Here is a 24,842-nt window from a genome sequence, read left to right on the forward strand (position 1 = left end):
GGGGTGCGCGGAAAGGGTCAGCGGGGCAGGCACTGAGAAAACAGTTGGTTTTTTTGATTTCGAAAAGGAGCGGGACCATGCCGTCCCCTGCTTTAATGGGCAGCGGGAGGCGGCCTTGGAGCGACGGGCTCGGGTCCCAGGGGCCACCGGGAAACCGATTTTGGCCAGCACGCCAACCGCCTGCAAAATCTGAGGCCGGCAAGCCCGTTCTCTAAACTCTGAGAGGGCGGGGGACGCGCCTGCTAATTCTGTCGCACTGTACTCCCCCAAGCGCTCTGCACACGGTGAGCGTTCAGTAGATGCCCTTGATCGTCCCCTAGGCCGCGAGTTCGTTGTGGGCAGGGGACGTGCCTGCTATTTCTGTTGCACTGTACTCTCCCAAGCGTACAGTGCTGTGCACACGGTAAGCGTTCGATAGATACCCTTGATTGTCCCCTAGGCCGCGAGTTGGTTGTGGGCAGGGGACGTGCCTGCTAATTCTGTCGCGTTGTACTCCCCCAAGTGCTCTGCACACGGTAAGCGTTCAGTAGATACCCTTGATTGTCCCCTAGGCCTCGAGTTCATTGTGGACAGGGAACGTGCCTGCTAATTCTGTTGCACTGTACTCCCCCGAGCGCTCTGCACACGGTAAGCGTTCAATAGATACCCTTGATTGTCCCCTAGGCCACGAGCTCGTTATGGGCAGGGGACGTACCTGCTAATTCTGTTGCATTGTACTCCCCCAAGCGCTTAGTACAGTGTTCTGCACCCGGTATGCGTTTGATAGATGCCCTGTACTCCCCCGAGCGCTCTGCACACGGTAAGCGTTCGATAGATACCCTTGATTGTCCCCTCGGCTGCGAGTTCGTTGTGGGCAGGGGACGTGCCTGCTAATTCTGTTGCATTGTACTCTCCCAAGCGCTTAGTACAGTGCACATGGTAAGCATTCAGTAGATACCCTTGGTTGTCCCCTAGGCCGCGAGTTCGTTATGGACAGGGAACGTGCCTGCTAATTCTGTTGCACTGTACTCCCCGAGCGCTCTGCACACGGTAAGCGTTCGATAGATACCCTTGATTGTCCCCTACGCCACGAGCTCGTTATGGGCAGGGGACGTACCTGCTAATTCTGTTGCATTGTATTCCCCCAAGCGCTTAGTACAGTGTTTTGCACCCGGTATGCATTCAATAGATACCCTTGATTGTCCCCTAGGCCGCGGGTTCGTTGTGGGCAGGGGACGTGCCTGCTAATTCTGTTGCATTGTACTCTCCCAAGCGCTTAGTACAGTGCTCTGCACATGGTAAGCGTTCAGTAGATACCCTTGATTGTCCCCTAGGCCGCGGGTTCGTTACGGACAGGGGACGTGCCTGCTAATTCTGTCGCGTGGTGCTCCTCCAAGCGCTCTGCACACGGTAAGCGTTCGATAGATACCCTTGATAGTCCCCTAGGCCGTGAACTTGTTATGGATAGGGAACGTGCCTGCTAATTCTGTTGCATTGTATTCCCCCCAAGCGCACTGCACACGGTAGGCGTTCAATAGATACCCTTGATTGTCCCCTAGGCCGTGAGTTCGTTATGGACAGGGAACATGTCTGCTAATTCTGTTGGACTGTACTCTCCCAAGCGCTTAGTACAGTGCTCTGCCCACGGTAAGCGTTCGATAGATGCCCTTGATTGTCCCCTAGGCCGCGAGCTCGTTATGGACAGGGAACGTGCCTGCTAATTCTGTTGCATTGTACTCCCCCAAGCACGTAGTACAGTGCTCTGCACGTGGTAAGCATTCAATAGATGCCGTTGATTGTCTCCTAGGCCGCGAGCTCGTTTCGGACAAGGAACGTACCTACTAATTCTGTTGCATTGTGCTCTACCAAGTGCTTAGTATAGTGTTCTGCACACAGTATGCGTTCAAATAGATACCGTTGATTGTCTCCTAGGCCGCCAGCTCGTTACGGACAGGGAACGTGCCTGCTAATTCTGTTGCATTATACTCTCCCAAGCTCTTAGTACAGTGCCCTGCACACAGTAAGCGCTCAATAAATACAACTGATTGATATGGTTGGAAAATGCAGTGAAGTCTCCGTGAACCCCCAAAAGGGGTGCACGGGCCCAGCCGTACCTCGAGCATTTAGGAAATGCGGAAAAGCTACGGCAGGTGATTGCAGAGGGTCCTGCCTGGGTGGTGAGAAGCCTAAAAACCGCTTCTTGAAGCAGTTTGTTCCGCAAATTCTCCTTCTCACCGTTGTCTTTATCATTGCGCTCGTTACCGTTTCAGTCTTTCCACCTGTGTCCGTGACTTCCCTCCCTTCACCCTATAAACCAGATTCCGCGTCGATTTAAAAAGTCAGCACATATTTATGCACACTATTATCATTCAGCTCTTTCATCAGTGACATGGAAAGCCTTTTATTGGATTCCAGATGTAAAGAACTTTAAACGGAAGTGTTAAACGAGCGATACCAGTTGATCGGGACATTATTATTATCTTTAGAAGGGGATTAAAAGGCAAAATGTAAATATGTACCTTTATTATGTTACCCTAAATGTTAAACCTGAAATCAAAATTGAACTCCCGAGAACGTTTCCACATATTGATTTGATGCTCATACGAGTCCAGATGACCCAATACGTTTATTTTAATTGCTAGGTTTAAAGTTTTTCTTGGTCTTTCTGTTCAAAGAGCGACTTAATTGCTGCAGGCCACAATCTTAAACCCCTCTTGCTTGCCAATAGCGTTTTCTGTTTGCATTACAGTATTTGAAATGTGCTTTGAGGTCATGGTGTTCTGTACCGTAGCTTTTTGAGGGATAATTGACCTCATGCAAAACAAAAATAGCCGTGTAGGATCCACAAAATACGGGCGGGCCCAATTCTCCTATAATAAGAGGGTTGTAAAACCTTGTATTATATGGTGTAGTGGACCCGAGGATTTTGAGGAAGGAGGAGGGTCGAGCGATATTTCAGGAGATTTATATAATAGCATGTAGTTCAGATTGGTTTTGGGTCAGAGGCTGGGGGAGTCAGTGAGGAAACATACACACATAGAGGAAGATGGTAGTAATTTAGGTGCAAAGGAAGGGATGGAGCCAATGAAAAAGTGAGATTCTTGGAGTGTGGTCTGAAGCAGTAAGTGTAGGGAAAAGTGGCAGAGGAACTCTAGTGCAGTATGGCATTTGGAAAACTATAGTTTATAATGTGTTGAATGACAGCTGCATGCCGTTGCTTGCCCACAAAACCATATTTGAAATAACGTTCCTTACATCAGAACTTGATGCCTTTGAATTTTCCCTGGCCCTTAAACACAGGGTTGATTTTGCTAAATAATAATAATAATTGTGATATTTAAGTGCTTACTTTGTGCCACTGAACTAAACACTGGGGTGGATACAAGCAAATCGGGTTGGACACAGTCGCCGACCCACATGGGGCTCCCAGTCTCCATCCCCATTTTACAGATGAGGTAACTGAGGCACAGAGAAGTGAAGTGACTTGCCCAAGGTGACCCAGCAGACAAATGGTGGAGCCGAGATTAGAACCCATGACTGTGACTCCCAAGCCCGTGCTCTATCCACTTCGCCATGCAGTGGATAAAGTACAGGCTTGAGAGCCAGAGGACTGTGAGCCTCACGTGGGACAACCTGATTACCCTGTATCTCCCCCAGCGCTTAGAACAGTGCTCTGCACATAGTAAACGCTTTACAAATACCAACATCGTTATTGATTTGATGAAGCAGCCACAGGTTAAGGGGTAAAGGCTGGAGGCCAAGGGGAGGAAAAACAAAAACTCTCGGAGTTTTTTTATGGTATTGAAGTGCCGAGTGCCAGGCACTGTACTAATCACTGGGGTAGATACAACCTAATCAGGTTAGACACAGTCCCTGTCCCACATGGGGCTCCCAGTTTTAATCCCCATTTTACTGATGAGGTAACTGAGGCACAGAGAAGTTGGGCGGCTTGCCCAAGTTCACACAGCAGGTGTGTGGCAGAACTGGGATTAGAATCCAGGTCCTCTTACTCTCAGGCCTGTGCACTTTCCACTAGGCCACCGTGCTCCTGCTGAGCAGGCATTCTGACAGTGAGACTTTTGGGATGTGGTCAAAAGTGGGACAAGTGGTATTTGGCTGTAAGGACATTCGGTTTGTGTATATGGGGCAGTCTTCCCAGCCATTTGTTTGCTGCCAGAGGTTTCTTAATAATAATGATAATAATAATAATAATGTTGGTATTTGTTAAGCGCTTACTATGTGCAGAGCACTGTTCTAAGCGCTGGTGTAGATACAGGGTAATCAGATTGTCCCACATGAGGTTCACAGTTAATCCCCGTTTTACAGATGAGGGAACTGAAGCACAGAGAAATGAAGTGACTTGCCCACAGTCACATAGCTGACAAGTGGCAGAGCTGGGATTTGAACCCATGACCTCTGACTCCAAAGCCCAGGCTCTTTCCACTGAGCCACGCTGCTTCTTCTGACCTGTGGACGTTCTGGTCAAATATGGATTTTCCCCTCGAAAAATCTCTCTAAAAATGTATCTATTCCATTGTCACGGTATATACTTCTCATCGGAAGAGCTAAAATTTCATACGAACGCTTCTAAATTTTCACACACAAGCACCCCACAAAGTTTTAACCAAATCTAATTTTATTTTAAATTGGAACATATTGATAAGGTTCATAATGTAGAGCCAATCGTCATACAAAATCTACAGTGCTGAAACCTTGGTTAAAATTTACCTATTTTCTAAATTTCAAGTTCCTTACACATTATTCTGACTAGCCATTTATACTAAGTATACATCAATTTTGTTTAACTTTATTTTAAACAGAAAATCGATTCATGACACGATTAAATGGCCGCATATGACTCTTTTCATTAACATTTCCCCAGACAAGAGCATAATTACCATGAGTAAAAGTTTAATGAAAGAAAATACAAGGAGGCAGAAGTACTGGCGACCGGAAAAGTGTCTAGAAAGTGCCATATAAGGAGAGTTCCATTTACCTAACTGGCAATTCTGCTCAAGCAGCCTTAGAGATCTCTAGCGCCCTAATTTACCAGCAATATGGTGATTTCCAAACACGTCCGCCACACGGTTGGATCACATGGTCGGTTAGACCTCACTGTTCTGATCACAAACTATTATCACGAGTGCCAATAAAGTAGTTGGAGTAGATGCCCACAGTAAGTTCGTTGTGGGCAGGAAACATGTCTACCAACTCAGTTACATTGTACTCTCCCAAGCGCTTAGTACAGTGCTCTGCACCCAGTAAGTACTCAATAAATACGATTGATTGAGAGATGCGTGAATACCACCCTCCCTTGACACACACACAAACAATGCAAAGGCATCTTTCCCAATATAAATCTTAAATATACATTTTATAAAATAAAGCTTTCCTTCATTAACCACCGGGTTATGTTTCTTCAAGTTCTCAGTGAAAGTAAAACCATAGTTTACAAGAAAAAAAGGCTTATGGGGTTAGGGTCTATGGCTTTGGTCATATTGGGTCACTTCATTCTCTTTGACAATTCTTGTAGTCCCCATACAATAATATAATTGTGGTATTTGTTAAGTGCTTTCTATGTGCCAAACACCGTACTAAGCCCTGGGTTAGATACAAGATAATTAGGTCAAACATAGTCCCTGTCCCACATGGGGATCATAGGCTAAGTTAGGGGAAGAAAGGTATTGAATCCCCATTTTACAGATGAGGAAACGGAGGCCCAGAAATTAGGTGACTTGGCCAAGGTCCCACAGCTGGTAAGTGGTGGAGTTGGGATTAGAACCCAGGTCCTCTGACTCCCAGGTCCATGCTGTTTCTACTAGGCCATTATCCTTGGGCTAACCAATCCAAAACTTACATTCCCCTCTCCCCCCCACAGGAAATCACTTTCTCTGCCCTCTTCATAAATCACCTATGCACCTTCCACTTGGTTAACGTCACTGAATCCAAGGGAAAATGTGAACTGGATCTGAATGTTGTTAAACACAACTTGATGGAAGCACCAGGGTAGCAAGTGAGACTTTGTAGGCTTGATATGTGACAACAAAAAACCGGTTTTTAAAAACTGAATATCAGAGAAGCCTAGATGGTGTATTGTATAGTCAACGTGAATATTTAGAAGTGTAACTGGTGAGGGAAGCTTGTTTTACAGTGGGGTTATCAACTTAGCCATTTTTCACTAAAATACATTAGCACAAACCTGTGGAAAAATAAGGTTATAGCTTTGACAGGAAAAAAACATAATTCAGTGAGGGGGATATTTGGGTTTTTTTCTAACAATTCACAACAGCTTTAAGTAAGGAGAAGGGTGGAGAAAGACTCTTGCTGCCTTCCTGGGGGAATCAGAGGGAGGCAAAAAAGGAGGGAATACATGGGAGCTGGGAGCAAGCGACAGATACCCACCCCAGCACTTAGTGCAGTGCCTGGCACATAATAAATGCTTAACAAACACTGAAAAAAATAATCCCTAAACAAATGGCATAGCAAAAGGGACACCACAGGCAGAGTCTTTTTTGAAACCAGAATAATAATCATTAAAAAAATGCATTGGGGTTGAAATTTGGGTAAATATGGTGTACTTGCAAAATCCCTATAACCTCAAAGGAGAAAAGGAGGGAAAGATGAAACGAAGGAAAACAGGAGAGATGAGGAAAGAAGTATACCAAATCTGGTTTACTCAAACAGTAGCTCTACTTTTTAAAGCACATAGACTAAAGAATGAACTGGGGGAAGCAACAAGGCAGGGGAATTCTGAAAAATAATAAGAGTAAGAAGCTGAAAAAGGCAGAGGCAAAATTTGAGGCTCACTTTGAAGTCAGAGAGAGCTACTATTTCTAAAAGTGGTTCCAACTAGTTCCAGCCATTTAAGGGTTTACAATAATAAAATAATGCATCCAAGATCGATCCAACGTAATTGTTCATCTTTGAAAATGCAATGGCCTTTTGAAGATTTTAGGAGATAAAGCTCTGCAGCCAGAGGAATAAAAAACTATAGGGACCGACTAGTTTACTGCATTTTAAAGAGTACACTAGTAGGCATAAATTTGGAAAGCAGAAAAAATAGGTGGTTTTCCCATAAAAAGGCAGTGCCTGCACATAACTGTACTATTATAGCATTAATACACTTCCCGGGGTCTAGAACTAGTCACAGTCCTCACATGCGTGAGCTCCTGACCAAACTGTTCAGGAAGAGAAAGGTAGAGCTCACCTTTTGTGACACTACCATCTTGGATGAGGTATGAGGAAAGACATACGCCAAATTATCTTTCCCCAAAGGGCAGCCCTATTTTTTTACCTCTTAAGTACTGATGAAAGTAGAAGTTGCTAGAGTTAAAGATTTGCTTATCCACCCCAGCGCTTAGTACAGTGGCTGGCAACCAAATACCATAAGTGTTTACCAAATACAATAATTATTATTATTAAAAGGAGTTTATCCAACGATCGCTCAACCAAAGAAAATCTCAAGTGGTCATTTTGTTGATCAGCCATTCACCTCTTTCTCTAAGGTTCTTGATTTCTGACAGGTTATTTTGGGTGGTTAACCAAGGCCAGGGTATTTCTGAAACCCCGGTAGAAAGCATAGTCCTTTTTGGTCTTGGCATTGCCTGGATTTTAATCAGTTTCAGTGCCTTCCTTTTTTTCTGGCAAGAGAGAGAGGGTTCCATTTAAGATGCTCAAAATATTAATATCTTTCTTATCATTCTTAAAAAGGTGTAAATATGAACACAAATTTGGGGAGGTAAAAGAGTAACATTCCTGGTTATGTTGAATTCGTAGATAAGGTTTCCGCATAAAATTCTTTTTGTGCACTTCAGGATTGAGCAATCACCTTATTTCCTGGCTTCTTGTGGACACACTCAGTAGTGTAATATAGCAGCACCTTCCCACCACATGGAATGATATCGTTTAAGCCAACAAAAGAGCAACGGTTTTGTTTTCTTCTCGGCCGTACTTGTTCAAACCTACTAAGTCTCTTGAAGCACAAGTATAGAATATCAACCCATCCCATAACGAAGTCTCCATGAAAGCACTCGACAAATACCATCCATTGATTGATTCCTTATAATCCTGAAGAGGTAGAAATAGGTGAAGTGTTTACGAATGCCCACACACTGTAGTGATACTGAACAAGTGCTTTGTGTTTTTAAGGTCTTAAAACGGGCTAACTCCACTGATCTTTCTGATTTCTTCATACGTAAGCCAGAATACCAGTGACCAAGGAGTCTGCAAAGTTAACACACATGCACACACGATTAGTTGCATCTCTTTTAAAATTGGTTACCTATGTTTTCCTGTAATTCATATTCAAAAATAACATTCTAGACCTGCCTCTGTGTCCCGCTACACATAAATATGCACTGTTTAGCATATTTAGCATATTCATAGCATATGAAGCAGCGTGGCTCAGTGGAAAGAGCACGGGCTTTGGAGTCAGGGCTCATGAGTTCGAATCCCAGCTCTGCCACTTGTCGGCTGTGTGACTGTGGGCAAGTCACTTAACTTCTCCGTGCCTCAGTTCCCTCATCTGTAAAATGGGGATTAAGACTGTGAGCCCCACGTGGGACAACCTGATTCCCCTATGTCTACCCCAGCACTTAGAACAGTGCTCGGCACATAGTAAGCGCTTAACAAATACCAACATTATTATTCACTGTTGTCTACAATTCCCAGCCTTCTGAAGTTCAGATAATGCTGCCTAAGTCATCGATTCCCAATGCCGGCAAGGGTCAGAACAATTCATAACATCCTTTAAACTCCCGCTCTCTCCAACTGCTTTCATACATGGAACAGGAAAACCTATCCGGAAAAATGTTCTAGAAAAGTTTGATGCACACCCCTTACTCAAATGAATGTCGTAGCCATCTGAAATCAATTCAGCCGAGGATAAAGCATGTATGTAGTAATTCCTGTTTTCCTGTTTGTTTCCACAATTTCAGCAAATACAGTCCCGGTCACAAGCTAGTGAAATCGGGCACACTCCAGAGCAAATTCACATATTCATCAGTTTTGATGATCCGCTTTTCTTGTCCGCTAGCATGATATTTAAAAACATATTGGCTGTTAACCTCTCCGTCAACTCCTCCTGAAAACAACTCTGCCGTTCGCATAGTAGACCTTTTTTTTCATGGATAATAAAGGCCACAGAGTCTGGAGTTGTGTGACCTGGCCTTTATCATATTGCTTTCCCAGATTAGACCACCGTGCAGTCAGTCTATCGAGATGGTAAATCTGGACAGAAGTCCCACCTGGCTACAGTTTCACCTTGAATTATTATTATTATTGTTATTTCCCTAGTTACCCCAGTCACCCTGTCTGTCTGAGATTCTTCCAGCTGCTGCCTTCTAGGTGGTGGGCATTTCGGGCAGTGGTGGTGTCGAGGGCTACACACAACTCTTGCTTCACTTTTCCATCTCCTGACACACTGGGCCGGAGGATATGAGTGAGTCTGAGACACTATGCCTGGGGAGGGGCTGTAGCCCTTAGGATTAGTGGTAAGATTTATTAAGTGCTTTCTTTGGGCAAAGTACTGTACTAAGCAGTGGGAGCCAGTGTGGTCCACATAAAGCAGTAAAGACTAGAGGAAAGTCCATGGGTCTAGGAGTCAGATGACCAAGGTTCTAATCTGGGCTCCCCCTCTCGCTTGCTTTGTGACCCTGGGCACATCATTTTACTTCCCTGTGTCTTGGTTTCCTCATCTGTAAAACGGGGACTCGATACCCATTCACTCTCCCTCTTAGACTGTTAGCCCCATATGGGACAAGGGACTGTGTCTGATCTGATTATCTTGTATTTTATCCCAGTGCTTAGTACAGTGTTTGGCACATAGTAACCACGTAACCAATACCACAGATATCATCACTGGGGGGAATGCTGGTCATCATTCTCCCCTCCAGTCAGAGCTATTTTTCTTTTCAGTGGCTAACTCCTCTACGAGGCAAGGCTGTGACAGGCTGAAGTGAAATCTGTTACTGAGAGTGCTTGGAGAATCCTCGCTACTGGCCTGCTTCCTGTGTCCCAGTTCTATCCTGCAAAACCTGCCTTTGCTCTTCAACTACGCTGCTTTCTTCTTCGCTCTTTATCATCACCCTGCTTTTCTCCAAGTTCCTTTCTCCCTTTCGGTAAGACACTGCTTATCAGAGTTGGCAGACGGGGCTAAGTAAGTAGTTTGTTGATTTCAACTTAGAGATTTAACACAGTACACCGTGCCTATGCACTATCCAGTGCTTAGAACGGTGCTCGGCACATAGTAAGCGCTTACCAAATACCAACCTTATAACCTGGCAGTTGGAGTCAGCATGCTATACCACTGTTCTTGTTTGTCGCAGTGTTTCCTTTGAGCATAACTTCGTGTATCCTGTTTGATTTGAGCCACGGATACGGGGGAGATCGCCCCTCCTCGGCGTGGCTTAATGGCAAAAGCCCGGGCTTGGGAGTCAGAGGTTATGGGTTCTAATGCCGGCTCTGCTACTTAGCTGTGTGACTCTGGGCAAGTCACTTAACTTCTCTGTGCCTCAGATACCTCATCTGTAAAATGGGGATTAAGACTGTGAGCCCCAGGTGGGACAACCTGATTACCTTGTATCTACCCCAGTGCTTAGAACAGTGCTTGGCACATAATAAGCGCTTAGAAAATACCATCATCAATCACTCCCTTAGCTAACACACACAATTTTAAGGTACTTCTGTTAACAGTTCATGAATTTACTCTTTAGAATTCTGGTGATACACACTCCTCACTGAAGGATTTTGATCTTTGGAAGATTCTCTCCTTTAAGCTTAAGCAAACGGGTTAAAAGGTGAACTGTCGCAGACGAGAGGAAGAGGAGGGTTTTGGGTTGTAACAGCGTATGTGAGTGAAGAAATAGGAATGAACGAAGGTGGATGGAAAGGTAGAAAAGAAAGAGATTATGCTAACTCTGTTGTACTGTATTCTCCCAAGTGCTTAGCACAGCGCTCTGCACATAGCACTTAGTAAATACCAGCGATTAAGGAGAGAAACGGCTGAGGAAAGAAGCAAAGTGACAATAGGAAACAGAGCACATCCTTATGGGATCATTGTAGGAATTGGGATATTGAGGGGTGATGGGACACACTCAAATAATCCATCTCAAATTAGTAAAATATAGAAGATTGAAAATGAATACGGAAGAGAAAAATAATTCAAATGGGAAAAAAATAAATGTCATGGAGAAAATACTGATTTTACCATTCGCATCCAAGATGGTACAAAGCCTTTATAGAGACTCATGAATCCTTCACCTTTTATAGTCTGTATCAAGCAGTCAATAGAGGATTTATACAACAGTCCCCTAAAAAAAAAAAGACACACTTTCATTTTTTTCCCCCGATATGTAAGTATACAAATATTATTACAACAAAAACACAACACATTTGAATAGGTCCCTGAGGGGGCAGACTTTAGAACTAAAGTTACTTAATACTGTAAAATTAACCAGTCTCGATTAAAGGTGATTTAGACATTTACTGTGCTTATGCTAAAATAATACCAAGGCTGAATACTTGATTTTTGATTCTTCAAAATAAGAGTAATCCAGCCTGGTTCATACCTTTACACAGCTCCTACTCTCTCTGACATCTACTTTCTATTGAGTAGCAACAATGTTAATTTGATCCACGTCTGAGCAAATAGCACTAACTTCACAGGACAGAATCTTAAAACTCTTTTTTGAATTTTGTATAGTATCTTTCCCAAAAACTTCGAAGCAGGAGAGGTGCCCTTAAGGTGTCCAATTTATATTATAAATTAGCTCATGACAAAGCGGAAAGAGCACGGGCTTGGGAGCCAGAGGATGTGCGTTCTAATCCCGGCTCCGCCACTCTTCTCCTGTGTGACCTTGGGCAAGCCACTTAACTTCTCTGTGCCTCAGTTGCCTCATCTGCACAATGGGGATTAAAACTGTGAACCCCACGTGGGACAACCTGATTACGTTGTATCTACCCCAGTGCTTAGAAGAGTGCTTGGCACATACAGCTTAAAAAGTATCATAATAATAATAATAATTAAAAAACCCCAAAAGTAGTCAGTTTCATTCCAGACAAAAGAATCCATTAGTTTAATGTGCATTTAACATAAATTATTCCTACTAGAGCAATTTTCCCCCTGCCCAAAACTAAGCAGTCACATCAGTACAGATTAATTAACATGTGGACATTTATACCTTCCTTGTTTATCTGTGGGTTGATTCATTATTCGACTCTTGATGACATCAGCTGGAGTTCCCAGAGTAGCAGCTACCAATCCAGAACATAAACTAAAAAAAACCAAACCAATCGATCCATCAATCAATTAATTAATGGTGTTTATCGAGGGCTTACTGTATGCAGAGTACTGAACTGAGCACTTGGGAGAGTACAGTACAACAGAATTAGTTGACGTGGTTCCTGCCCATAACGATCTCAGCTGAAGTAAAACCCACAGTTGCCTACCCTGAATAAGACCATGGATACCCGATATTCAAGTACGAGGGAACACTAGACTCTTGAAAAGCATGTCATTTGAAACGCCCCTTTTCAGGAATGGAAATAACCACTCACTGAATGAAACTGGGTGAAGAGGGATGGGTTTGGGATAAAAAAAGTCATCCCAAGTTCAGGCTTTGGGCTTTATTTCACATTATTATCATTATTGTTATTACAATTGTTATATTTCATAAGTGCTTACTAGGTGTCAAGCCCTGCTTTAAGTGCCGGGGTAGATACAAGTTAATCAGGTTGGACACCCATCCCTGGCTCACGTGGGCCTCACGGTCTAAGCTAGAAGGAGAACAGGTATTGGATCCCCATTTTACAGTTGAGAAAACTGAGGCACAGAGCCGTGAAGTGACAACTGGCAGAAGTAGGATTAGATCCTAGGTCCTTTGACTCTTAGGCCCATGTTTATTTTTTTCCCCCCTAGACCACATTGCTCCTCACATTTTGTTGGGCTTTGTTTTACATCTACTAATTTATTTTTAGTTTAATTGTATGTTTACAGGAAAGAAAATTGGGGGGTATTTCATAGCTGGAAAACCATTCCAGCAACAGGAGACTGAATAGCTCGACAAGTATCTCTCCAACTCTCTCGGCCTCTCTCTCTTCTCCGCTCACAGTTTCACACATGTACCTTAGTACAACACTTAGTGCAGTACAGTGCTATGCACATAGTAAACGCTCAGTAAATACCATCGATGGATAAATACCATTGACTGTTGTATCTCTCTTTCACCCCTACTGGAGGGAAACTGCTGAGTGGGAAAACTGGGCTGATTGACAGGCAAAAGCAGAGTCTAGGGCCTAACTTACTCTCTGTTCTTTTCTCCTCTTTCCTTTCTCCCGCTTGGATTTCCCATTCAACCCCATCTGGGCTACTTTTAGGGCCTATCATTGCTCTCCTATCCAGTCTCGGAATCCAGCAGTCAACATGACATTCTGAGCACCTTGAAGGACACGGTGGCTCCCCAAATAGCTGTCTGGGTTACAGTCGGACTCCTTCAATGCACCAGTTGGCCTTTAAAGGCAACAGGGGATCCATTTTCAAAGACCAGAGTCCAGACAGTGGTCCCCTGGTTCTCTCCATCACACCACCACTGTTCCCTGCTTCCACAACACCCCAGTCATCCAGGCTTCTGTCTGTGGAAACTCTGGAGAAGAAATGTGCTGGAAATAACATAGGTTACAGAAAAATAATAAATACCTGGATAAGCTGTGAGTCAAAATGTTGTCCTGAAGTGATGTGTTCCGCAGTAAGAAGTGTTTCACTGAATCATAAGTGGTCAAATCTGAAAGAAAATGGAGCCTTAATCAGGTATTAGAAATAATAGGGGTTTAAGAGACTTATCTTAGGCATTGATGAGGCCAAGCCATTAATTACTAAAAAATGTAACAGTAATAGTCTACTTTGAGTCAGATTCTTGGGGCCAGCTTTCTGCAAGTTCTACTTGTCTTGTAACTCCAGATGTTGTCATTGCCAGGAGGAAAGGAATCGGACTGGATGATCTGTCAAGATACCTCCTAGCCCGTGATGCTAATTACATCAGCTTTGCAGAGAGCTGCTCTCTCCAATTCAGACCCCGGCAAGCATTCTTGTCTAGAATTATGGGGTTTCAGTTTTCCTGGCTTCAAAGGCTTCTGGTAGTAAGGTTTTAACACTCGGGGTGTTTCTAGCGTGGCTCACTGGAAAGAGCACGGGCTTTGGAGTCAGAGGTCATGGGTTCAAACCCCGGCTCTGCCACTTGCCAGCTGTGTGACTTTGGGCAAAGTCACTTAACTTCTCGGTGCCTCAGTTCCCTCATCTGTAAAATGGGGATTAAGACTGTGAGCCCCACGTGGGACAACCTGATTCCCCTGTGTCTACCCCAGCGCTTAGAACAGTGCTCGGCACATAGTAAGCGCTTAACAAATACCAACATTATTATTATTATTCTAGGTTCGTAGTCATCAAAAAAGTTGCGATTTACCTCCCATGTTTACCAGGGCTGCCCTCTGAACATTGGGCACCCAGCCTGCCCAGAGACCGCGGAGTCCGCCCTCCTTCAAAATCTTGGCAAATGCATGATGTACACCACGGAATCTGAGGAGTAAAAACGCCAAATATGAAGACTCCTGTCGGAAACTCGATACTGCATAAATTCCTCGGTGGAAACAATCTTAATGGAATAGAGATAAATTAGACAGAACTTCTAGGCAGGAAAGCAAAAGACCCATCTCTGCACCCCATCTTTCCGGGACCAACCCTCCTAACTGTTAACCTGAAAAACAAAACATGGGAGAGAGGGAGAGAATGTTAACTGGCTCAAAATCTTACAGAAATCTGATGTAGTCCGTGTATATTTCCCACCAAGGAACACACTTCAAAAACCAGTTAATTTCCCATAAATCTACCAAAACCTAATATGGAACCACAAGGCTACATATTGAACAAATTTTAGTTTATGTTACGTTTACATTTTTTGTGCATAACTTATTTTTTACTTTTACATTTATAATAATGATGATTATTATACTTAAGTGCTTAGTATGTGTCAAGCACTGTTCTAAGCACTGGAGTTGATGCAAGTTAATCAGGTTGGACACAGTCTCTGTTCCACATAGGGCTCACAGTCTTAATCCCCATTTTACAGATGAGGTAACTGAGGCCCAGAGAAGTGAAGTGACTTGGTCAAGGTCACACAGCAGACACGTGGTGGAGCCAGGATTAGAACCCAGCTCCTTCTGACTCCAGGCCTGTGCTCTATCCCTTAAGTCATGCTGCTTCTACCTGGCCTATCACAGACTTGATAGCATAGACTATAATTTTGGGTTCAGGACTGAAAAGGGTCACCTGCCAATTTCCAGGTTGAAAACAAAGATTTAATTTTCTTGTCTGAAAAAAAAATTTCTCAGTAGCTGTGCCACTAAGCCTAGAATATTTTTTACTTGCCCGGGCCAACAGACTATTAAGCTAGTTTTAAAAACATACCAAGAACTGGATTAGCAGCAATAATGAATGGAAGCCTGGTTTTCAAAGTTCTCCAAATGGAAGCTGAGGAAAATGGGAGTACAAACCCAGTAACGTTGCAAAACTCACCGGGACGGTTTCCCTTCAAGTTTCCGCTTTCCCTCCATTTGCATCTGAACCTTCACTAGATCAGCAGGGTTGGCAAAAAACTGACCAATGACACCAGCTATCATCCCTCCCATGACTGCTTTCCTAAAACATTGGGAAGGAAAATTAAAAATGCACATCTCAAGGACAATTTGAAGAATATTTGAAATCCAAGAGTTTGCTGTTCCTCAGAATGCAAAAATAAATGCCTCTCCCCATCATTCCCATTCCAGCGAGTTAATGCTAGAACCCTAAATAATCTCATCCCCAGAGAAACTGTGTGGGAAAACAGTGTCTTTTCTTCAAAATGCCGATCTTACCAGGGCTCTTACCATCTTTAAAACCAAGGTTCTTGAAGCTTTCATTGAAAAAACCTCATTTTGAAAGCTAACTAAATATCTTGGTGACCTTTGTAATTTTTGTAATTTATTTGATCCTTTTTCTACAAAAACCATAGATGATATAAAGGATAACAGCTTCTTAATCATGTCATTTTTTTTCAAATCTTCCACCTGCCATTTCTTATTCTTCTGCCTCTCCTCTAATCTTCATCACAGTCACTGATTCCTCCTCCTATCCTTTGACAGCGTCTTCTGGCCCTGGGAACTCTCCTGCAACGCCAGCTATGTGTGACAACCAGTTTTGCCAGAACAGTCTTGATTAAGAACATTTATTAAGCGCTTACAGCGTACCAGACCCCAGACAAAGTGACACGGGGAATACAGGAAAAGCAATTAAGACTTCTGTCGATATCATCCTGAGGTTCTACCTAATTGGAGAAGATTTTTCAAATGTCCTAGGGTTACAGGACACTCGTACAGGGTCAGGCAGCTAAAGTGGGTTGCCTCACCTGACTTTCTCATCTTCTTCAACAGCAGAGAGATTCACCCCCTGAAATGTGGGAGTCAGTTACTGTTCTCCTCCCTGCTTTCTTCATTAGCAAATGTTCTGTTCCTATGAAGCTCCTTCCCCTGGAAGTCCACCCTGTCTTCTTTCATGGCTGGCCTAACCACAAAAAATCCCAAGTTTCCAAATCACAGGAAAAAAACCCCACTGTTCAGTTTCTTTGGTGAGTCGGGGGTGGGAGCAATATGGGTTTAAGGCATCAGTCAGATGACCCAGACCCTTCCTAGAACGGGGAGGAGAGGGCTTCATTAAAACCGATACCATTCACAAAGTATTTCTACCATGAAAAACAACTAATACTATGTTCCAAAGGGTAGACATATATTATAAAGCATTTAACTTGCATTTTTCACCATCTAGACTGAAAACTTATGGGCTGCTCTATGCCGCAGTTACCCTACAACTCACCCATGGGTAGAACTACTAAAAGCAATATAACTTTTGGGTCTTCTCTGTGCCAAAGGGTTTTCAAAAGCCTTCGCTCACTTCCATTTTCTGACAGAAAAAAGCAGGAAACACTTTCACACTCCAATCTACGTTTCTGTCCACACACTTCAAGCTTTCTATAAATTCCTTTGGGTTTTCAGACCTGGCTACTCTAAAAGAATTCTCTGTAATTAGCTTGAAATTATCAAGTGTCATTTTCAATTTTTTTTCCCCAAACTGGTAAAGGAATCCACATGCTTTCATCAAGTCTGGAGAAGAAAGTAAGGGAAGTGAAAGTCAAAGAAAAACCTGGGCAGGGAATGTATCTACCAACACCATTGTATTTTACTCTCCCAAGTGCTTAGTACAAGGCTCTGCACACAGAAAGTGCTCAATAAATGCCATTGATTGATGACTTGATTTTAAAGTGGGTTATGAGATTTGGGCACCATTCTGTAGAAGGGAAAAAGAGATGGGTCCAATTCCAGCAATCTGAGTATCGAACTTCATTTTTACAGAAAAATTAGCATATGGATATGCTGTAGTTGTGAAACTAAATATTACCCACCAGGTTTGTAATCTAGGTGTAATAGGATGAAACTTTCCTAACGCCTCTGCCGACCATTCAGCAAGCTCATCTTTAAAGTTCTTTAGCACGGTGTTGACCTAGGATGTGGCAATTATAGTTCACCTGGAACAGATTATTTTGAAAACTAAATCTCTTATCAGTTTTTCCATGATCCAGGTGCATGCTCGAAGCTTTTTTTATCAACACTGTTCTATCAGTGGCGAGGTTTTATTTCATTTTAATTTGCTCGACGTTTTGGAAGATTCTACTTTTATTTTTAGCTCGTTTTCATGATTTTATAAAAGAATCATAAAAATTTGTGTTATGAGTTAGTTTTAATCCCTGAAGGTATAATTGTATAAATCTATCTTTTTTTTAAAAAAAAAGGATACTGCCATCACTGAAATACCCGACTTCTAAACTTACCAAAGGGGAAAATGCTTATCTTCACTTTTGCCCAGCACCGATTCCCGAAGATATTCATAGGTGACCATACGCCCACCAGAGTAAACTGAAAAATAGACATTTTTTTTTCATTACATTGAGCTTGGTTTTTGCTGGGTTTATTGTGAAGAACATGCAACTTTTGAAAACTTAATGTCAGGTACACAACCAAGAGATAAAGATCAAAAATAGCATACATAAGTTGACCAATATTCTATGCGTATTTGTTAGGTGAATGAGAGGGGAATGGAGAAAAGAATAATCAAACCTGAAATTAGTAATCCAAGGATAGAATGCATTTCAGTATTCACACAAGTGCCTTTCTCAATCATCTAAGGATTTGATGATGAATTTTGGTAAAATCTATTAATAAAAATACCACCACCTGGTACTCTCCCATGCGCTTAGTACAGTGCTCTGCACCTAGTAAGTGCTCAATTAATACAAATGATTCTCTCCTCATCCCCCAGCCCACCCTCAAAATACGTCATTTTCTGTTTCTCCCACTTTTTGTAGGGAATATAAGTTTGGGAACATGGAGTTCTATGAGGAAAGACATAGAGAACTAGAAGAGCAGGTTTGTTTACAATACCTTGGCCCCACACAACCCCAGAGAAATGACCTTACTCCATCTGATTCTAAGTAGACTGAGTTCAATCTATTTACATTTAATATAATGCTCTTTGCTGGGTTTTTCACCCTAGAGAAAATAGTTCAGGAAATTTCCTATATGGTTCACTATATCGATGTTTTTCTTCTTGGTATTTGTTAAGTGCCGACTATGTGCCAAGCAATATACTAACGTCTGGGGTAGATACAAGCTAATCAGGTTGGCCACAGTCCATGTCCCACATGGAGTTCACAGGCTTGGACAAGTCCCTTACCTTTTCTGCGCCTTATTTGCCTCGACTCTAATATAGGGATTAAGATTGTGAACCCCTTGTGGGACATGGACTGTGTCCAACCCGAATAGTTTGTATCCACCCCAGTGCTTAGTACAGTGTCTGGCATATAGTAGGCACTTAACAAATACCACTAAACACCCCCCACAACTAGTTTCATCCAATTTTCGATAAATACTATTGAATGAATGAATTCCTCCTCTCTGCTCTTAGCTCAGGGGAGCGTGGAGTGTGAAAAGTGAGGAGACTGCTCCCTGCAAGAAAAAATAAAGGCCTGGAAATAAGTAGTATCATTTAGTATTAGTCAAAGTAATTTAAAACTGACCTCTGGAAGCTAAAACAAGAAAATCCTAATTTTTAGATTTCTAAAGCAAACCGAATCTGAGCTTGCATATTAATCGTAAGGTCTTTGAGAGCAAGGACCATCTTCTATTTCCCATTTTATGTTCCCAAGTGCCTTGTACTCAGTATTCTGAGCACAAAAGGGGCTCAGTAAACGCTGTTGGTAACGACGCTGCTCTGACTATTCTTCTTTTAAATTATAAAACGTGTTTATTTCAGTGATAGAAAAAAATCATACATACCCACTGATTTCCAGCTTATTAATTGAAAACACCACTGACTGATTGCAAAATATCTGGGACAAAAGTCAAAGCACGCAACTACTTGAGCAATTAGACCTTCAGTAAGTACCTAAATGTCTGTAAATGGCAGGTGTTACCCCCTGCCAAAGCTTCAGAACGCCTTCTTCTTGAACTATTCCCTTGGCCGTACGCAGCATGCCCCGGTACGGAACGCTGCCTCCTGACGGTTCTCCATAGCGAGCAAGAGCAGCTTCCCCTTGAATTTGAAGTCGGGTTTTCGTGAGGTCGAGCGGAAAGGTTGCTATATGAAACACACAAAAAAACCCCCACTGTTCTGAAACTAAAACATTATGAAATACAGGTGACCTATCACATTCCACATCTGAATTCAATTTCACAAGCAGTGTGGTCTAGTGGATCGAGCAAGGGCCTGGGAGTCAGGAGGACCTGGTTTCTAATCCCAGCTCCGCCACTCATCTGCTCTGTGACCTCTAGCCTGTAGACTCATTGTGAGCAGGGAACGTATCTGTTTATTATGTTGTTCCCCCCCACGCGCTTACTACGGTGCTCTGCACACTGTAAGCACTCGATAAATACCACTGAATGAATGAATGACCTTGGGCAAGTGACTTACCTTCTCCGTGCCTCAGTTACCTCATCTGTAAAATGGGGATTGAGACTGTGAGTCCCACATGGGACAACCTCATTACCTTGTATCTAACGCAGCGATTAGAACAGTGCTTGGCACACAGTAAGTGCTTAACAAATACCATCATCATCATCATTATTACCTCATCTTACAACTGGGGTGAAAACTGTGAGCTCCACATAACACACGTCCAACCCGATTAGCCTGTATCTACCCTAGTGCTCAGTACAGCGCCTGGGAACACAGTAAGCACTTAAGCCCCATCAGAGTATGAGGATCAGAGCACTCCTTGTCACATCCTACCTGGAAGGAGAATGGATGGCAGCAGAATTCCCAAGCGGTGGCCCTAAGGCAGTGCTGGAAGTAAGCCAGAACTGGCCAGAGCTCGCGTCTAAGAAAAAGTCCCGCAGTGGGTGTTCTGAGACAGCAAAGCCCCTCCCTACATGAGGCTGGACCCTAGTTCTTCTGTCTGCTCTCTTTTTAGACTCCAGAAGCTGCAGCCCCACCTGGCCCATTTTTCTCTGCCCCCAGAGCCTGTATTTGTGTCTTGAGTGACCGGATCACTACCTCCCCCCACCTGGAAAGGCCCTTTACCACCACCCCCAATCCTCCCACCCCATCGGGGAAGCTCCGCTCGTCTCCAGGGCGGCAGCGGAGGCATTGGGGTTTGTGGTGTTCCAGTTGGAATTTTTTAATATTTAGTATATTTAAAAATCGTTTTTACTTTAAGCAATGCTCCCTGCGGTGAGCTGCGATGGGCTGTCCTCCTCACGGAATTTTCAAAACCCGACCCAGGGTGGACCAAAGATGACCTTTACAGACCCAGTGAAGGAAAACCTCAAATGAACTCATTCGTTCACCGAGTGCTTATTATGTGCAGAGCCCTATGTGCTGTTATGTACTGTACTGAGCGTGGGAGAGTACAACAATAAACAGATATTCCCCACCCACAACGAGTTTACAGAATCCAGTTTAGATCAAGGAGAATCAGAAGGGCTTACTGTTAGAGAATTAAGGCACAAGGAACTAGAATTTTTCATAAGCCACGTGGTCCAATGGGAGTGACAAGCATGAGGTGACAGCAGAAAGACCTCAAGGTTTGGGTCCATGGTTCTGTTCTGGATTGCAGTTTCTCTTGTTCCTCGAAAAAGTTGGTGGGAAAACCTGACGTATGATCATTCATCCCTCTTAGTTCACTGCAAATCCGATTTTTCATTAAATGTCTTTAAAAGTAAAAGTCGGGGCTAGGAGCTCGTGTTTTTTAAGTCGCCTCCCTCGGCACATAAAAAACGTCAAGTCGGATCAGAATTGGGTTAGCACAGTGCTCTGCACTCCACAGGTGGTTAGTAAATAATATCCGTTAAATTACGGGTGCCGCAACAGTCATCGGTTCCGGGAATCTTCCCAGGTTTTCTCTCCGCTCTAGAGGCACTCCACTGAACTCTCAGGGATTCCCTGCAACAGGGCATTGGGAATCCCTTAGTGTGTGTGAATGGCAGAGGGAGGTGTCCTGTGTCGCCCTTCTCCCTCCCACCCTCCCCCGGCCTGGCTCTGATCCAATCAGGAAGGCCCCTCATTTTGTTCCCTCAAAACGAGATTCCACGGCTCAGGGCCGGGGAAAGGCATAGCTGAGCATCCAGGGGATATGAGTTCATTCATTCATTCATTCAACAGTATTTATTGAGCGCTTACTATGTGCAGAGCACTGTACTAGGCGCTTGGAACGAACAAGTCGGCAACAGATAGAGACAGTCCCTGCCGTCTGACGGGCTCACGGTCTGATCGGGGGAGACGGACAGACGAGAACAATGGCGATAAATGGAGTCGAGGGGAAGAACATCTCGTAAAAACAATGGCAACTAAATAGAATCAAGGCGATGTACATTTCATTTACAAAATAAATAGGGTAATGAAAATATATACCGCGTGCCAACTCGGACACAGATTTTTCTGTGACTCGGGAAAGTCACAGTCTCGATGCCTCAGTTTCCCCATCCCAAATACAGAGACAGAAATACTAACCTACCCACATCATTCCCGTGAGGATGTAAAATAGCATGATTGCTGTGAAGGTGTAAATAGCATTTACCTCACGTATAATTGCTGTGGAGATGGAAAATAGCAGTTACCTCACTTATAATTGCCGCAAAGATGTAAAATAGCATTTACCTCATCTGTAACAAGTTTAGGTTAGCTTCGGTAACCGTATTTTCCATCCTGGATCGTCACCAGAATAGGTACCCAGTAGGAGTCAAACGTGTGGCTTAGCTAGAATGTGCGCAAGGTGCGGGCGGGGAAAGGACGGGGGTCGGGTGGATCGTCCGGCCGAGTCCGATAAGGGAAGGCCAAGTTACGAAAGGGTTTTAAGATGCCAGACAAAATGCACTGTGTTTGAAAATGATAACGTAAGAAAGCGTGAACTTTGACTTTCATCAAGACGTGGGAGAAAGCCAGGGCCCCAGAAAACGGCAGATCCGGTGCTTGCCCTCGGAGCGATGAACTCCCAGGTAGGACTGTGTGGTTTAGCGGACAGGACTCGGGCCTGGGAGTCGGAAGGACTGGGTTCTCATCTCAGCTCTGATCTCTGTCTGCTGTGTGACCTTGGGCAACTCACTTCACTTTTCTATGCCTCAGTTAACCTCACTTGTAAAATGGGGTCTAAGAGCGTGTGCTCCACGTGGGACAGGGACTGTATCCAACCCGATTAACTTGTATCTACCCCAGCGCTCAGTCCAGTGCTTGGCATTTAGTAAGTGCTTAACAAGCACTGTCATCAGTATTTCCGATTGAGGAGAAAAGGGGCCTGGGTGCGACGCTAATGTCCGTCTCCCGCTCTAGACCATAAACTCATCACGGGCAGGGAACGGGTCTGCTAATTCTGTTGGACTGAACTCTTCCAAGCGCTTAATACAGTGTTCTGCACATAGTAAGCGCTCAATAAATATCACTGATCAATTAATCGCTCTGCGGCGCCCCCGCTAACCTGGGACCCCTTCCCCGACCGCTGTCGTTCATTCGTTCATTCATTCAATCGATCAATCCTATTTATTGAGCGCTTCCTGGGTGCAGAGCACTACACCAAGAGCTTGGGAAAGTACAAGGCGGAAATGAACAGGGGCATTCCCTGCCCACAACGAGTTTACAGTCCAGAGGTGCGGGGGAGACAGACAGCAGTCAGTATAAGAAAATAAAATTATTAATTCAATAGTATTTATTGAGCGCTTACTAGGTGCAGAGCATCGTACTAAGCGCTTGGAATGTACAAAATTACAGCTCTATCCATCCCTTCAGGCAGGATGTGTGTGACCTCGGGCAAGTCACTTCACTTGAGAAGCAGCGTGGCTCAGTGGAAAGAGCCCGGGCTTTGGAGTCGGAGGTCATGAGTTCGAATCCCAGCTCTGCCACTTGTCAGCTGGGTGACCGGGGGCAAGTCACTTAACTGGGCCTCAGTTTCCTCATCTGTAAAATGGGGATGAAGACTGTGAGCCCCACGTGGGACGACCTGATTCCCCTCTGTCTACCCCAGCGCTTAGAACAGCGCTCTGCACATAGTAAGCGCTTAACAGATACCAACATTATTATTATTACTTCTCTATGCCTCAGTTACCTCATCTGTAAAATGGGGATTGAGATTGTGAGCCCCATGCAGGGCCTGTGTCCAACCTAATTTGCTTGTATCCACCCTAGCGCTTGGTACAGTGGCAGGTGGTAAGCGCTTAACAAATATCATGATAATAATAATGATAATAATAACGATACCTAGCTCGGCCACCACGGCTGCGCAGCAGGAGAGGAGGAACCTGCTTCCTCCGGGCCATCTCTCCGCCAGGGACCGACGCCTCTCCTCGTCCTTCGAGGGGGACATTCGGCAACGGGACGGGCCTCGTCGACGCCGCCGCCGCCGCCGCCGCCGCCACCTGCCCCTCAGGACCGAACCGGTCCGCCGCGGATCTGGGAGCCTCGAACGGCCGGGCCCTCCCGTCCCTCGGGACCGAGCCGGCCCGGAACCGGGAGCCTCGAACGCCCGGGCCTTCCCGTCCTTCGGGACCGGGCCGGGCCGGAACCGGGAGCCTCGAACGCCCGGGTCCTCCCGTCCTTCAGGCCCGGACCGGTCCGAAACGGGGAGCCTCGAACGCCCGGGTCCCCCGGGACTGAACCGGTCCGGACCCGGGAGCCTCGAACGGCCGGGCCCTCCTTCGGGACCGAACCGGTCGGGAGCCTGGAACGGCCGGGCCCTCCCGTCCTCCGGGACCGAACCGGTCCGAAACAGGGAGCCCGGAACGGCCGGGCCCTCCCGTCCTTCGGGACCGCGCCGGTCGGGAGCCTCGAACGGCCGGGGCCTCCCGTCCCTCGGGACCGAACCGGTGGGGAGGCTCGGCCGCCCGGGCCCGCCTCCCCCGTCGGGGCCGATGGGGTCCGGTCCTGCCCCGGGCGGCCGAGGAGGCCGGGCCCGCCTGCCCCGGAGGACCGAGGTAGCCTCGAACGGCCGGCGCCGGTGATGTCAAGCGAGGCCGGGGCGGCCGGGAGCGAAGGCTTTTGGGAACGGTAGTCCGCGGCCCCGCTCTCCCATTGGCTCGGACGGAGCCGCCTCCCCCCACCCTCCCCCCCATCCCGGCCACCGCCTCCAGGCAGCCCGGCGCTTCGTCTCCAGGGCAACGGCCCAATTAGGGAGTGGCGTCGGGGGGACCAGGGCGGCCGCCCGGACATCCCCCAACTGACTTGGACCGGCGCAGGAGGAGGAGAAGAGACAGCGGTTCCGAGTGGCGGGAGGATGCCCCATTAAGCCCACTCCATCTCCTCC

At 45.1% G+C, this 24,842-nt stretch overlaps 2 protein-coding genes across 5 annotated transcripts in view; one reads left to right on the forward strand and one right to left on the reverse strand.

Moving 5' to 3' along the window:
* Positions 1 to 6,050: 6,050 nt before the first annotated feature.
* Positions 6,051 to 24,553, reverse strand: SLC25A27 (solute carrier family 25 member 27). 4 transcript variants are annotated; one of them, XM_029071699.2, is made up of 9 exons: positions 23,801 to 24,553; positions 19,502 to 19,693; positions 17,889 to 17,973; positions 15,545 to 15,667; positions 14,436 to 14,548; positions 13,673 to 13,757; positions 12,159 to 12,251; positions 11,186 to 11,288; positions 6,051 to 8,202 (listed from the first exon to the last, which is right to left on the reverse strand). In XM_029071699.2, exons 1-9 carry the CDS (start codon positions 23,904 to 23,906, stop codon positions 8,131 to 8,133), a joined length of 972 nt encoding a protein of 323 aa, XP_028927532.1. In that variant the 5' UTR covers positions 23,907 to 24,553; the 3' UTR covers positions 6,051 to 8,130. The 4 variants fall into 4 exon arrangements, with proteins under 4 accessions (XP_028927532.1, XP_028927536.1, XP_028927534.1 ...); XM_029071701.2 differs by lacking the exon at positions 6,051 to 8,202 and adding an exon at positions 8,557 to 9,009 and having other exon boundaries at positions 23,801 to 24,522; XM_029071700.2 differs by lacking the exon at positions 6,051 to 8,202 and adding an exon at positions 10,465 to 10,503 and having other exon boundaries at positions 23,801 to 24,522.
* The window catches only part of LOC100080779 (24-hydroxycholesterol 7-alpha-hydroxylase), a 44,612-nt gene continuing 42,291 nt past the window's right edge, over positions 22,522 to 24,842 (forward strand). Inside the window, exon 1 of the mRNA XM_007666973.3 lies at positions 22,522 to 22,548. Coding sequence (XP_007665163.1) covers positions 22,537 to 22,548 — 12 coding nt within the window. The 5' untranslated portion in view covers positions 22,522 to 22,536. The remainder of the gene's footprint in view (positions 22,549 to 24,842) is intronic.

The sequence above is a fragment of the Ornithorhynchus anatinus genome, chromosome 9 (assembly GCF_004115215.2).
Source record: "Ornithorhynchus anatinus isolate Pmale09 chromosome 9, mOrnAna1.pri.v4, whole genome shotgun sequence".
In the NCBI taxonomy this organism is placed as follows: domain Eukaryota; kingdom Metazoa; phylum Chordata; class Mammalia; order Monotremata; family Ornithorhynchidae; genus Ornithorhynchus; species Ornithorhynchus anatinus.